General features: G+C 32.9%; 1 protein-coding gene across 2 annotated transcripts; it reads left to right on the top strand.

Annotated features, from left to right (window-relative positions):
- Positions 1–2,796: 2,796 nt before the first annotated feature.
- Positions 2,797–10,890, top strand: LOC112022372 (amine oxidase [copper-containing] zeta, peroxisomal). Of its 2 annotated transcripts, none has more exons than XM_024054961.2 (12): positions 2,797–3,340; positions 4,029–4,138; positions 4,263–4,568; positions 5,290–5,402; positions 5,536–5,866; positions 5,955–6,170; positions 6,290–6,526; positions 6,819–7,004; positions 7,845–7,985; positions 8,525–8,793; positions 9,321–9,402; positions 10,515–10,890. In XM_024054961.2, exons 1-12 carry the CDS (start codon positions 3,106–3,108, stop codon positions 10,635–10,637), a joined length of 2,349 nt encoding a protein of 782 aa, XP_023910729.1. In that variant the 5' UTR covers positions 2,797–3,105; the 3' UTR covers positions 10,638–10,890. The 2 variants fall into 2 exon arrangements, with proteins under 2 accessions (XP_023910729.1, XP_065618879.1); XM_065762807.1 differs by lacking the exon at positions 2,797–3,340 and adding an exon at positions 3,671–3,766.
- Positions 10,891–16,443: the final 5,553 nt, after the last annotated feature.

Here is a 16,443-nt window from a genome sequence, read left to right as displayed (position 1 = left end):
TGATACCCACCCCTGTGCACATCACCACAAATCATTGACGCTTTTTTTTTTCCTTCTATTTTGGCAGCGCCATTGCGGAAATAGAGGGGAAAAAAATAATTTTTCCTTCTATTTTGGTAATGTCATTGTCACAAATCATTGGTACAATTTTTTTTTCCTTCTATTTCGGCAATGACATTGTTGTAAATCAATTGTCACAAATTTTTTTAAAAACAGAAATAATAAGTCTGCAACATTTTCACAGCATTTTTACAAAAAAATTTAAGTGATAGGTTGTTACTGGTTATTATTGTTAGGGCAAAAAAAAAAAAGTCTTAGTGTTAGTTTTAAATTTGATCCAACAACAACAAACTGCCTATTATTTGTTGTAAAAATGTTATGGACGTAACACTTTTTTTTTCCCCAAGATTTTGGCAACTTGGTTGCCACAATTCTTTTTTTTTTCCCCCCCCATTTTCGGCAATGGCATTGCCACAATTTCCATAAAATTTTTTCACCTATTTCGGCAATGCCATTGCCACAAATCATTACATTTTTTTAAAAAAAAATAAATGAAGTGCACACAATTTTTACAACATTTTTACAACAAATTCTAAATGTCAGGTTGTTACTTATTGTTATTATTGGATTAAAATAGTAATCTCAATGTTAAATTTAAATTTGAATTAATAATAACCAGTTACCTGTGATTTGTTGTGAAAATATTGTGTACGTAGCACATTATATTTTTTTTAATTCCTCCCCAGATTTCGGCATTCACTTTTTTTTTTTTTTTTCTCACTCCCATTTTCAGCAATGGCATTGCCATAATAGGGACAAAAAAATTTTTTTCACCTATTTCGGCAATACCATTGCCACAATTAGTTTCTTTGAGAGCACCTCACAGTCAGAGCACTCACATCGGGTAGGAAATTTGGGCAGCGAATTACGGCAATGACATTGCCGTAATTCAACCTTTTCTCTCTCCAAACTTTTTCTCATTCTCTCTCCTACTTTTCTTGGACTGTTGCCGAAATTCAATCTCTCTTCTCAATTCCTTAAATAAGTTATAATAGTACCTATAACGCAAATAAATTTCAGATTTACCAATATTTAGCCAAAAGACTTTACACGTAGGGTGAAAATAAACTAATCAAAATTCCAAATTTGCACATAAATTCCGTCTCGGTCATCATTCATCAATCATCACCATCATCAAATACTCCCCCAAAAATGACGTCAATTCATGGCAGTCAAGAAATAAATTTCAAGTCGTGGATATGCCTGTGCACATGAAGTCATGATGAACCTCACAATCACAGGACAATAAATAAGAAAAATAGTAATTAACCTATCATACATACATATGACGTCTCAGACAAATAGTTGCTCATATCATCCGACTCTATGCCTTATCCTTTGTCCTGTGATGATAGAGTTGGATGATATGAGACAATCTATGCCTTATCCTTTGTCCTGTGATGATAGAGTTGGATGATATGAGCAACTATTTGTCTGAGACGTCAAATGGGATGATAACTCAAATAGAATATATAATTAATTTTAAGTTATATCTAGTATAACTTTAAGTAATATTATACCACTCAATAACTTATTATTGAATTCATATTTTGAAAATCTAACCGTGGAATTACATATTTTATATATTCTTAACAATATGTCAAATTTTATATCAATCAAATGTAATTTACTATTCGATTTACAAACTAATCATTTATGCATTATTTCAAATTACAAAAACTTGAATTTAAATAATTGATTGATAACATGACTATTGATTTTTGATCAACTTGAAATTCTGTAAGCATGGAGAATACAAAAAGATAATGTAATCTAACGGTAGATTTGTCAAAATTTACATCCAATTAAAAACTATTGGTTGGTATAACATTAATTAGAGTTACACCAGATATAACTTGAACTTAACTCATATATATATATATATATAGGTAGGTTGGTTTCAACTAAGCCTCTTTATAATTGGCAACACATTAATTTATACGTTCAATGTAGTAAAACTTGTATTATTTACTAAAAAAAAAACACCATACATCATTGGTGGGATAGTCATTCCATATAAGTCCAAGTGTTTATAAGTTGAAAGGTCCGAAATTCAAGTTAAAAAGAGAGAGCTTCACAGATATAATATTAGTAATACATCTAAGTGTATTGTAAAACTTTGGGCCACGACAAAGGTACATAACTAGCATTGTAAAAAGATAAAATCAAAACTAATCCCTTTAATAGTGTATTGTTATGGTAAAATTTATAATACAATCAAGTTATTTTTTTATAAGATATCAAGCCAGTTCAATTTAAAATCTATAATTTTATTAGTTTTTGTTATTTCATAGTGAGAAAAGTTTATATATACAACATTTTTACAATAAATTTTAATATCTATTTTTAGTAGGTAGAAAAGTAATTTTAGTGTTGAGTTGTTGCAAAAGTATGTCATGGATCACTGCGTTTTATAGAAATAATATATTTACAATTTTTCATAATAAATAAGTGACAAATTATCAAATTATTACTGGTAGGAAATTTTTTTTTACTAATTTTAAATTATGAACAATAACAACTAAAAATCAATAATAAAAAAATAAAAATGTCGTGGAACACTTTTAAGTCAAAAGTCGAAGAAAAAGTAAGAAAGAAAAGACAAGGAAAATGTGAAACCTCACCTACTGCTCTGTTACTTTTAATATCGAGAGTTTCACTCTCTCTCCTAATAAGTAGAAACTCGAACCCATTTGGTTTTTATATATTTTTTTCTTTTTATTTTTTTTTAGAAAAAACCCATTTGGCTTTTTCTATAAATAGATACCTCAAAAGCGATCTGTAAAATCACCCAAAACATCAAAAGCCTGTTTAACCAAAACCAAAGTACAAAGGCATTTGCACTTTGCGCTTCCAAATTTCCATTTCCATTTCCATTCTTGTTCGGTTTTTCTTTTCCTGGAAAGTGAAAGAGAGAGAAAGAAAGAAGAAGCCGAAGAAGAAAAAAACGTCGGGGGAGGCTCTCTCTAGACATTGCTGTATGTCAGTGGAGTACTACAGTGATAATTACTACGGTGGATACGGTGAGCTTGCCAACCCTTTACAATGGCCACAACTCAGGAAAAAACGACGCCTTGTTGCCTCCAAAACGACACCACCACCACCACTGCCAGATCATCATTACCACCGCCACCTCAACCTCTTCGTAAGCCCACCAAGGATTGGTCCGACCCGTCTCAGGATCCGACCCGCAAGAGCTCTTCTGTGCCGACCATCGTCCCTGCCTTTGACACGCTCACTGACCCACCTCCTACAAACACTGCTTCTGCTCCATCCAAAGGTTTTAAAAAATGAATAAATAAATGAATACTCTCGGTTTTTTCTTTTTCTTTTTTTGAAGTTATGTTTTTGTAGCTTGATCTTTATTTCTGAACAGTGATTTTGATTAAAACTCTGTTTGGTTGCTGAGAAAAATGGAGGAAAAAGAAGGATGGACAGGAACTCTTGTGGGATTATTTTATTGTTTATTTTTAGGTATCTGTTGTTGCTTTGAATTCCAGGATCAGCTAAAGAAAGTAAACAAAGTGGGGTCAAATGAGTGGACCTTTTTGTCTTCTCGGGTCCCAAATAATTAAAATGTTATCACTTATAAAGATTGCGATTTCCCTTTTCCCCCCCTTCATTTTTTTTCCTTTAGCAATCAAACACTAAACAAGTTCGCTTTTTTTTTCTCTATAGGTGTTAAATCTGTTGGTTTGAGTTTGAGGTTCTCAATCTCATCCTAAATGTTCTTTCTTTATTTTACTTAGATAATTTTCAAAGTTTTAAGCTGTCAAAACAGATTATGGGTGTGCATAATTGACTTGGTTGGACTATTCTGCCTCCAATTGCTGACACAAGGAAAATGGCATTTCAAATTTCCAAATCTACCAAAGCGCCTTTCTTGTTAGATTATATGAAAGGTTGGATTGCATTTCTTTTCAGTTATGTTGCTTAAAGATTTTGTCTTTTTTTGTGCTTGCATATAGGTATCCTAAGCATGGTGAGAGCTCAAACTAGTCACCCTTTGGACCCTTTATCTGCTGCTGAAATCTCTGTGGCAGTGGCAACTGTCCGGGCAGCTGGAGCAACCCCCGAGGTTAGTTGCATTATTATTATTGTTAAACCTGAATTATTATTTGGATCATTAAATAATAAGGGAGTTCATTTTACTTGTTTTTTGTGGTGCTTGAATAAGTGATACGGTTTCTTGCCTTTTGTAGGTTAGGGATAGCATGCGCTTTGTTGAAGTCGCTTTGGTGGAACCAGCAAAGAGTGTTGTTGCGTTGGCAGATGCATATTTCTTTCCTCCTTTCCAGCCATCATTACTTCCCAAAGCAAAAGGCGGACCTGTAATTCCTAGTAAGCTTCCTCCAAGGCAAGCAAGACTAGTTGTGTATAACAAAAAGTCGAATGAGACAAGTGTGTGGATCGTTGAACTATCGGAAGTTCATGCAGCAACTCGAGGTGGTCACCATAGGGGCAAAGTTATTTCGTCCAAAGTTGTTCCAGATGTTCAGCCTCCCATGGTATATTATCTGCTGTTGGTTTCCTTGAAATTAAGCTGAAAATCTCTTATTAGTTTATAAGATTTTAGCATATGTTTCAAATGCTAATTAATAATAATATCATTTGCAATGCATTCTTTTCCTACAAAAAATTTGAATAACCCATTGGAATTTAAATGGTATTTGAAGTTAGATCAATCATCTTGATTGGGCCATTGAACAAATTTGGATACATCACTACCAAGGGTAAATTTTGTTTGAAATGAGTATTAATCATCATAAAAGACCTTATTTTTTAGTTATAAATACCATGTGTTATGGATACTTAAATTATTTGGTTGGATTTGTAGTGGGGCTCTCATGTGAATTTACACAGAAAATTTTCTATCTTGAGAAACTACTAACTGTGCATTTTGAAATGGTTCTGATTTTAAGAGAAAGAAGCTGAAGTAAATTCGTACAACCATGCTACAATATTGAATTCCTATTTTTATCCATTCACTGAGGGAGTTTTATGAACACCTCAGCAACCTTCCCATCATTAGATTTTTTATTCTTTCATTGATTTTGTAAATAGATGATCTTTTGATTGATGATCAGCTATCTCTTATAGTAATCATTTGATAGCATACTTTAACCTTGCAATTCCTCCCCACTAAGCATCAGCCTAGTTCTGTACTAATTGCTTCTGTAACTGTTCGTCCAACACTGATGTTCTTCTTGGCTGATTCTATTGTTACAGGATGCTGTTGAATATGCTGAATGTGAAGCTGTTGTAAAAGACTTTCCTCCATTTAGGGAGGCAATGAAAAGAAGGGGCATTGAGGATATGGATCTTGTGATGGTCGATGCCTGGTTAGTTACAGTATTGAGATTCTTTTATGTGAATATTATGTGAGAACATGTTTTAATAGATATATGTTAATTTGACTATGTTTTTAATGAATTGCACTCTTTTTAACCCTTTGGTGTGCTAACTTTTTTACAGGTGTGTTGGATATCACAGTGATGCTGATGCTCCTAGCCACAGACTTGCTAAACCGCTAATCTTCTGTAGAACTGAGAGCGACTGCCCTATGGAAAATGGTTATGCTCGCCCAGTTGATGGAATCCATGTACTAGTTGATATGCAAAATATGGTGCTTATTGAGTTTGAAGATCGTAAACTTGTTCCCTTACCACCTGCTGACCCATTAAGAAATTACACTCCTGGAGAAACACGAGGGGGTGTTGATCGAAGTGATGTGAAACCCTTACAAATTATTCAGCCTGAGGGTCCAAGTTTTCGTGTTAATGGGAACTTTGTTCAATGGCAAAAGGTGCTTGTTTGCCAAACTACATCAATGATTACTTTTAAGTTTAACAAGTTGTATTGCTTATCATTTTATTTTCATTTCTGATTGGCAGTGGAATTTTCGTGTCGGTTTCACTCCCAGGGAGGGTTTGATAATTTATTCTGTTGCATATATTGATGGTAGTAGAGGTCGGAGACCTGTGGCCCACAGGTTAAGTTTTGTTGAGATGGTGGTCCCTTATGGAGATCCAAATGAACCACATTACAGGAAGAATGCATTTGATGCAGGGGAAGATGGGCTTGGGAAAAATGCACATTCACTTAAGAAGGTCAGGATACTTGTCTTCTCCCTGCTTATTTTCTGTCTTTTTCTTTGCAGGATTGTCTACTACTTTCACTTTGTTTTAATTTTAAAGTATGTATGTTTGATGTAATTCTATCATTGCAGGGTTGTGACTGTTTAGGGTATGTCAAGTACTTCGATGCACACTTCACAAATTTTAATGGGGGTGTTGATACAATTGAGAATTGTGTATGCTTGCATGAAGAGGATCATGGGCTTCTGTGGAAACATCATGATTGGAGAACTGGTTTAGCAGAAGTTCGACGGTCGAGAAGGCTGACGGTGTCTTTTATATGCACTGTGGCTAACTATGAGTATGGATTCTTCTGGCATTTTTATCAGGCAAGTTAGTGTAAACCTGAATTCAATTTGATTGCTCACTAGAATCACTCACATTGTCATGGTAAATTCAGCAGTTTTCCTTCCATATTGTAACAAAGTCCTATGAGGTCTGTAATGGGGCTCCTGTTACCTTCTTGATGGCAACATTTGGTTGTATAGTTACATTATTTTGAGTTGCTTGCTACGATTGGCTGCCTTTTTTATTTTTTGTATCTTGTTAGTTTGCAGCATGATTTTCTTGTTTTAAGTATGCTACTCAAGATACATTCTCGTTACTTCTCTTCTGCTATAGGATGGAAAGATTGAAGCAGAGGTTAAACTCACAGGAATTCTTAGCTTAGGAGCATTACAACAAGGGGAAGCCCGAAAATATGGTACGACCATTGCTCCTGGCTTATATGCACCTGTCCATCAACATTTTTTTGTAGCACGTATGGACATGGCAGTTGATTGCAAGCCTGGTGAAGCATTTAATCAGGTAGGTTTACACATGCTTGGGATTCTTTCTTCAATTGTACTTTATTAGTTGTTGTATTACATGGAGTTTATAGCTGACCTATCCTGTCATGTATATATTTTGTTAATTGGGCATTCTTAATGAGGTTTGGTTCTTTTCTAGGATTGATATTAATAAATTTAAAGCTAGTTCATTCCCAGGCCTACTTATCTCTTGATGGATAGTATAGTCTTCTGTGTTTTAGTCTACAGTATGTTCTGTTTGGTTTTTTCTTCTTTTAATTTTATTTTATTATTAATGTCATGTTAAACTCTATTGGTGGTTCACCTGCTACTACCCATGCTCAGTATTAGCTGTTTTCTTTGTGATTTATGGTTCAAATGAGTTTGTTCACTCATCAGGTCAATGACTACTGAACTTTTTCTCTGCCTTGAGGTGGCCTTGAAAGTTTTGAGAACCTTCAGAATTACATAAGCCCTTCCATAGAGTCAGTGAGGAAATATGAGGTGATTATTGGGTGAACTTAATGTAATTCCTCGTCCTGGAAGGTTAGCCTGGTTGTATGTGAGATTTTGGGGCTAGTAGTCTATGTAAACCTACAGTTCCAGGAGATTCATGGATCTACTGATATGGCTAATGATATATTGCCAAAAGATGGAGGCATTCAGTGGATATTTCATATTGATGATGATTTCCCATGTAACTTTGATTGATTTTCGCCCTAAAATGCTATTAGTGGGTACCTTTTAATTTTTTCTGCTCTTACAAGGACTATAACATCACCGGTCATTTGAACAAAAAAAAAAAGTTCATATTTTGCCTCACGATGATTGGTAGATCTGAACTTTTTTGCTCTTTTAGGTTGTTGAGGTGAATCTTAAAGTTGAAGAGCCAGGGAAAGATAATGTTCATAATAATGCTTTCTATGCTGAAGAGGAACTACTGAGATCTGAAATGCAAGCAATGCGTGATTGTAATCCTTTATCTGCTCGCCATTGGATTGTAAGATTTTTTCTTGCTGAAGTCCTATTGTAACTTGTTTGGAACCTTTCTCATTTTGTTTTTGCTTATATATTTGAGATGACAAGTGATGTTAGTTTCAAGATAGTGCGTTTTTTTTTTCCTTTGATTCATGATTGGTAGGACAGTTATTGTTGCCTACATCTAATCCTCATCCAGTGTTGTTGAAACTGTTATCACTCAATTACTGTTCTAATCTTATAATATTTTTTGTTTTTGTTTTTATGATTCCTAGTTCATATGTTAGGAAACTTAATTTCTTTATTCTGAAGTCAATGAATCCTTCTGCCATTTGCATTGGACTTGTTAAATAGATTCTGGAATGTAGCCATCATGTGTGTCAGTAATTCTGCAACTGTTGCAGTGGCAGGTCTCGTAACTTGCTTGGTATTTTTTCTTTTGTTTTCCTTTGCTTTGGTGAGGAGTTGCTTATGTTGGAGGACATGCATATGATTTATCATCTTTGCAGTTTAAGTTAGTTGATAAAGTTCCTGAATGATGCATTTCAATTCTTTATTCAGATCAGAAACACAAGAAATGTCAACCGGACTGGACAGCTAACAGGTTACAAACTTGTACCTGGTTCAAATTGTTTACCATTAGCTGGTTCTGAGGCAAAATTTCTAAGGAGAGCCACTTTCTTGAAGCATAATCTTTGGGTCACACCTTATGCACGTGATGAAAAGTATCCGGGAGGAGAGTTTCCTAATCAAAATCCACGTGTTGGGGAAGGATTGGCTACTTGGGTTAAGCAAAATAGATCTTTGGAAGAAGCTGACATAGTTCTTTGGTTGGTTCTCTTCCTTTATATACCTATAATGTATATATGTGTAACTATTTAGTATTGAAATATGATGATAATGCATGTGATTGTATGTATGTGTGCAAGTGTGCGTGCAAATTTAGTTGCAGGAAGATATGCTTTATGTATCATGTGAATGAAATGTGCAAATGTTTATGTATGTATCATTTAAATTTGATTTGCCAATGGACATCTAGCCTAGTGGCATTCCATCCCCTTTTGTGGGGGGTTTATCCTGAGGTCAAATCTTCTCAACTTTCACTTATAGAAAGAAAAAAATAATGATTTTGATTATGATCAGGCAGTAATAATGCATGCGACATATATAGTCTTGGGCTTGCTATAAGCTCACACTTTCAGCAACAGTGGAATATGAAGATTTTTGTATGCATGGTTGAGCTTAATCTAGCGTTTTAAGGGATCTAGACATCTCTTGGTAAAATGATATATTCTTTCTTGTTCTAATGCATGTAGTTTCATATGCTGAATTTGATTATGTTGTCAAATTATTGCAGGTATGTATTTGGAATGACACACATTCCTCGGCTGGAAGACTGGCCAGTGATGCCTGTAGAACGCATTGGTTTTATGCTCATGGTATTCTACTCATCATACCAACATTTCTCTTTGTCAATGTATTTCAGGTTCTTCAAAAAAAAAAAAAAAAAAAAAAATTAGTCTGTTGAGGTTGAGGTTAAGGATCCATAGCAGACCCAAAATTCTAGGACTAAGGCTTCATTGTTGGTTTCATGACTATACCAAGGTTTTAAATTCCGTTTCATATCAGCCTATATGGCTGGAATTTTTCATACTGGCTACCAAGCGGCACAAGGAACCCTTTGTTCGGTCTCGCCCAAAATACTGATCCATTCTGGCTTGTTTTGGTCCGAAATGAGTTTCAACCTCTGCGTTCAATATTGGTATTCACACTCTTCACACCAAATGGGGATGGACTGGATGGTGATGAAATGTCGCAGTTTGCAGCAAACGAAAGACAAAGAAGAGAAATCATAAACCCAAATACAAAAAATTTAAGAGAATTTGTTATCAAAAAAAATTATAAATAAATAAAAACAAGAGTTAAAAGAGGAGATGGTGAGATCTGGGAAAAAAAATGAAGTGGAGGCGTGAGATCTTACGACAATGAGAGAGGGTATGATGAGAAAAATAAATTAAAAACCAAATGCAATGATCATGTGTGGAGAATTGGAGACTTGCTGAGTATAAAGGAAACTTCTAGGAAAGTTCATAGAATAAAACAAAACAAGTATTTGATGCTTATTTATTTACAATGATGCTACATTTGATTTTTTTTTTTTCCTAACTGAAAGATCTGCTTAATTTTTATTTATTTATTTCTGTTATCTAGTACCTCACTTACATTTTTAATTTGATTAAAATAAATTACTAAAAACTTAATTACTCTTCACAGGTTTTTACTTGATATATTGATACAAGTCGATACCGAAATATTCCATTATAGTAACCAATCAGGAACGGAATTCAAAACTATGGACTATACACTTTGAACATATATCACTCTATTTTACTTACAAACAGGGCTAATGCATATCACGGTTCTCATGGATTTTAGATTTGTAGGAATCAAAGCTTCTATTTCTGCAACTTACCTTTAAAGAATTCATACTTATTTGTTTGCAGATATCTCAGAAGGAATATAATCTGATTCTTGTTTGCTATTAATGCAGCCACATGGGTTCTTTAATTGCTCACCAGCAGTGGATGTCCCTCCGAATGCAAGCGATGTGGAAATTAAGGACAGTGGGATGGCTGTAAAGCCTATCCAGAATGAGCTACTAGCTAAGCTTTGAAAGCAATATTTAACAGGATTTCAGTGCTGTTGTTTATTAAGAGTGGGAGAACGGGATTACATTGCTGTTTAATTTGTCGGATTTAGGTATGTTTGTCAAATAATTGAGCCATAGGCTGAACTTGATACTCTTTGAGTATTTTATGTACCATTTGATTATGAGGATTATGGTGGCGTGCCCGCCGTGTCATTGCATGGCTCTTCAAAATACTAATATAAATCAATGAATACTGAACCACCAGTATTATATGATATTTTATGGTGATAAGACCTTTAACATGTGATGATTGTGATCTCTCTCTTTCCTTTTTCTTTTTCTTTTTTTTTTGGTGACAACCCAAACCTTAACATGTACGTGTTGTATATGATACAGTGAAGCACACTGTCATTGCATGGCTCGTCATCTTGTGCCATATATTTGGTTTGGGTTGGTTTCTCCAAAGATCGAAATTACTCTAACCCAGCTGGCTTGAACTATATAAAATGATTATAGTTTAAATAATATGAATTTTCAAATAGTTTATATGTGACCGAACTTCCTTAGATACCTACGGGGATTGTGTGATCAGTTTAATTAGTGTTAAAAGACTGCCTCATTGTTTTCATTGGATTTGGATGGAATGATCAGTTTAGCGTTAAACTTTAGTATTAAACCTTGAAAGTCAATGCGGTGGCTATTGTGTACATCACAATCAGTTAGGTTCGCAGATAGATAAGAGTAGCTGTTTTGTATTGTTTATCAACTGCAGTCTACTCTGCATAAAACTCTTCCTGTTGGCTGTTATAAGTTGTGCCTGCTTAACCCAAGAAAAATAAAAGCTTGGAAATGTCAAATGTCATCAATAGACGGCGCCTTAGAGCATAGATTTTCAAAGTTAGCAATTGGAGAAGGTATCTTATGCAACCAACTCATGAGATATCTTATTCAGTATATACGTGAGATCACACATGTTATGACAGAAACATTTTATGAGACTATTTCATAAAACATTTTTTCTAACGATTGACAACTTTCAAATGGTCAATAGGTCACGTCATGGTGTGAATTAGATAGATCCCCTAAGTTACAATAACTAATCAACCAATTCAAACTTCAAATTTCTCCATCTAGAGAGTGATTTAAAATATATATATATATATATATATATTTAATTCCTCGTTGGTGCAAACATGTGATTAGACCTTGTATTGTCATCTCAATCGGGAGGTAGTTTTTTTTTTTTTTTTTTTTTTTGGGGGGGGGGGGGTGTTCGAAAGTTAATACTTTGAATTAGAATTTTAAACTATCTAATTAGGGTAGGGTCATAGGGGAGTAATTTTCAGATTTCCTCTCCTCCTGAAAAGTCAAGACACATTATAAATCTTTATGGTTATGTTTTCATAGTATTATATTACTAAGCATTAGCTTTTCTTTTATGTTCTTTTTTCTCTCTCTCTCTCTCCCTTTTTTTTTTTTGGACAGATTTTTCTCTCTCTTTAACACCGTCTTTGATTGCACTTTAGCAAATGGAAGGAAAGAGAAAAGAGTAATAGAAGATAAGAGAAAATGATTAAAAAAATCAAAAAGATATATTTCCTTATGTGTGTTTGATGTAAAGTAAAACAAGAAGAGTTCGAATTTGATAAGGATGGGGTGTTTTACACCATCTAATAAGAGATTACCACATCGATATTTTACTTAAAATTCAATACATCCTACTACACCTAATAGAATTTCAATAAACTCCTAATTTGGTTAGATTTATATATGCGTATTAGAATTGATTGAGTGTGCTTGTGTTTATTCTTAAATATGTAATAAAATTATGTGGCATGTTGATATTAGAGGGATAAAACATGAGTTTTACACCACGTCCTTACCAAATTTAATCTCAAAAAAGAAATGAAAAGAAAAGAGAAATAATTTTTACTTATTTGGTATGTAAAATGTAAACCAAAATAAAGGTATATTAATTATTTAACATTATTTTTGTGCAAAATTATATGACATTTCTGCCTTTATGAATATATTTGATATTTTTTTTCAATAATTTGATTTTTTAAAATAAAAAATTAAATATATTTTTTGTTTGGTTAGTTAGGGAAAATAAATGATGTGCTTTAATTTCATTGGCCTATATGTAATTATATAATAAATATAAGTATACTCAATATTTTAATGACTTTTGAATTTACATGTTTACGAGGGATTTTATATATATATATATATATATTGTTTTTTTTTTAGTCATTACACTTGAAAAATGACTAGTTAAGTTTGTATATGAGAGAGAAATTTATTTATTCAAACAATTGAAAAACGAAAGTGTAGCAAAAAATATTTTAAATAAAAGTAATAAATTAGTAACATAAAATAGGACACAATAGGGAAGGGATTTTATTTCAATAAACTTTCTTTTCATTATCTTGAACCAAACAAAAGTATGTCACTGCTCCACCCATTTCCTCCTTAACTATTCTATCTCTTCTAAGAGCACTAGCATTTGGGGGTAAATACCCTCCGGTTGCTATTTTACATCCAAAACCTCAAAATGTTGCTCAATCCAATTATGGGTTCTTAAAATTTTTTAGAAATTATGAATTGTTGGTTCTTATATATAGAACAAATTGTTCACTTGGATGTAAAATTATTTTAACTGTGAAAGGTGAAGAGAGGAAAAAAATGAAAGAGAAGAGAGAGAAACATGATTTTTTATATTATTTGATGTTATAGTTTATATTATTTTAATAGTTGTATATAAAAATAGAAATTGAGATGTTTGGTGGTTGTAAAATGAGATAGTAAAATAGATAAAGTAGGTTTTGAGATTGTAAAATAAAACTATTTTGGAATCCTGAATGGGAATACTCTAAGGGTAACAATTCATGTTCACTTATTGTTTTTGTTTTGTTTTTGAATCTTTTAACTTATTCAACTATACAAATCAACACAAAGACATTTATTAATTGTGTAGGATCATTTGACCCTAATATAACCTGTTTATTAAAGATTCTTTTTAGGATTAACCTATTTATTAAATAGGTTAAACAACATAACTTACATAAACTATTTAATAAAAAAGTTGTGTTAGGGTCGACCTGACTTGACACAACTCATTTGATCAATAAGCTAAATTAACATGTTTATCTACACAAATAACTTATTTATAGCACTTAATATATTTTATAGCATGTTTACAATACAACTAGATTCTGAACAAAATCTCAAACCATTAAAATACGAAAAATTTTATGTATTAACATTTCATTTTCATAACAAATTATAAGTAATACGTTGTTACAAGTTTTTATTAGTGGGCAAAAAAATAATTTCAGTGATAAGCTTAAATTAGAACAAATAAAAACTTACTACTTATGATTTTTGTGAAAGTGTTATGAAAATGTTGTGAACATAACACTTTCTTAAAATAAAATTACAACCATAATTTTAGAAAAAAAGAAAAGAAAAAAGAAGGTATTGGTTGTCATTTCGTAAAATAAAATTACAAGTCCAAAAGTCATTTAATATATTGGTTAATAGTTGTCTAACTCCATATCATCAATTCCCTAAAAGGTAAATTGGTAAAATGACCCCCTGTTAAACAAGTCAAAATGGGTTTTACGTATCTAACTCGAATTGACATATTTATTAAATGAGTCAATTCATATCAACTTGAATATAGCACATGATGGGAATGATGAGATAGACTTCCATGACGAATCCTTTTAGACTAGAAATCACCTTGAGACGAAACGACTAAGCATCCCGGCATATAACCACACCACTAACGAAGGCAAAGAAGCCATTAAATGAAGTCAATAAATAATTCGGGCGGTTACAAGGCCAGCTTGCAGACCGTTGGAGGCCCATTAAGGATCATATTAGTGGGGATGAGACGTTACCCAAAGGAGCATTAAAACCACCATAATAGCCACAACACTAAGAGCTACGAGAATTATATATAGCACTCCAAGCACCAACATAAGGTACATAGACACACTTAGAAATAATTCTTGTTCCATTACATTGCTTATCCTTTTCCAAAAAACTTCCTTATACTGACTTTAGTATTGGAGACGTTGTGGTAGGCACCACACCGGTGACCATCCTAAGGGAGCTACTATATCGTTTTCATAATCACAGATACGAGGGCTTGGCTCCATCTGGACCACATACTTCAACTGACGAGTTTGCACCTCATCAGCACAAATCCACTAAGCCTTAAGCCTTAACTCAAATTTAACTTCGTGTCTTATCCATGTTGTGTTCATAAATTGTGTCAATATTACCGCCTCTTCCCTCCTGTTTGCATCGAAGTCAAGTCTTCCCTATGACTCTTTAATTTTTCTTTCTTTCTTTCTTTTTTTCTTCTCCTTTGAGATAGATGATATTCTTACAAACATAAGAGGTTTTAGATATCAAAGCAGAGACCCTCTTAAACAATTGAGGAAAAGAAAGACGCTCAAGTCAAGATATATGTGGTACTGATTATCAAAAAAAAAAAAAAAAGTATTCAACTTGGCAACTCTAGTCCAGGAACGTCAGAAGCAATTTTATATATACTTGTACATCCTTGGTTTTGCCTATAGTTACGACCATTACCCCAACCCCAGAATGTTAACAAATTGAATTGCACAATTTTCTGTATATTTTTTATCCATAAAAACCATTCTGTAAGGTAAGCATTAGCGATTTTCTAACCTTTTATCAAAAAATGTGAGCATTAAAGACGGTTAGGCTCACATCACAACAATGACCTTCATATTTATTTATTTATTTAGCTGTAAGTGTTATGTCAACGACAAAAACATTTATTTTTTTTTTTTTTTTGAGGGAACGGTAAAAACAATTGGTTTATCATTTTGAATAAAATTTTCACATAATTTCACTATGGTATGACAGTTAACATCACCTTCACACCAATTATTATAATTTTTTTTTTAGTTGTGTTAGGACTACCAAATATTGCACAACTTTGTGCCACAACTCGCCATATGACGAGTTGTGAACAAGATTGTGCCATTTTCTTTGGTCCCAGCATTTTCCTTTTATTTATAGACAATGGTAAGAGTTTAGTTGATTTGATGGCCAAGATGTTCCCCTTTTTTTTTCCTTGTTCGTTTTAAAGGAGCTGCATTTATGAATTTTTTTCCTCGTGACTATGAGGGAAAATTATTGTGTACTCTCAGATACATAAATGCGTACTCCTTTCCCTCACATAAATTGTGGATCTCACTAATTAAATTATGTGGGACCATCATTTATGTGAGAGGGAGAGTACGCATTTATGTACTCTAGGAGTACCTAATAATTTTTCGACTATGACTTATACAAAAATCTATCATAAATGCCTTGATATCTCATACATTGTAATTCCTTCTTTGAAATTCATTACTATTCGTTTTTTTTTTTTGGAAGTAATTTTGCTTGATGGAGTCTTAAAAATCTAGACAATGTAATATACATACATACATATATATATATATATATATATCTCTTCTTTTTGATTTTTTAGTTGATGGAAGTGAAAATGAGTGACCTTTGTTTAACTTCCTCCATTTACTAACGTACTACTAGTCAACAACCCATGCAATACAGAAAAAAAAAATCAATAAAATATGATTGAGTCTTGTTAATGGGTGCTTTTAGAGCAATTATTAATAAACCAGTTTAAGTAAATTTTGACACTATTTTATGGAAAATAGAAAAAAACTGTTAAAACATTAAATTTTTTTCTTTTTCAATAAAATTTTTCCTAAAATGGTTCACTAACAAATGCCCTTAGGACATCCTTAACATTTTCCAATATGATTTATATTAAAATTGA

The sequence above is a fragment of the Quercus suber genome, unplaced genomic scaffold (assembly GCF_002906115.3).
Source record: "Quercus suber isolate HL8 unplaced genomic scaffold, Cork oak 2.0 scaffold_20, whole genome shotgun sequence".
Taxonomy (NCBI): Eukaryota; Viridiplantae; Streptophyta; class Magnoliopsida; order Fagales; family Fagaceae; genus Quercus; species Quercus suber.
The sequence above is the reverse complement of the archived record's forward strand: the minus strand, read 5'-3'. Positions and strand labels throughout refer to the sequence as shown.

What these genes read in the sequence shown, in the direction of transcription:
- LOC112022372 (XM_024054961.2), top strand. Translation starts at nt 3,106, where the DNA reads ATGGCCACAACTCAGGAAAAAACGACGCCTTGTTGCCTCCAAAACGAC. An exon ending in CAGATGTTCAGCCTCCCATG is followed by an intron (nt 4,569 to 5,289) that starts GTATATTATCTG and finishes CTATTGTTACAG; the next exon opens with GATGCTGTTGAATATGCTGA. An exon ending in GCATTGGTTTTATGCTCATG is followed by an intron (nt 9,403 to 10,514) that starts GTATTCTACTCA and finishes CTATTAATGCAG; the next exon opens with CCACATGGGTTCTTTAATTG.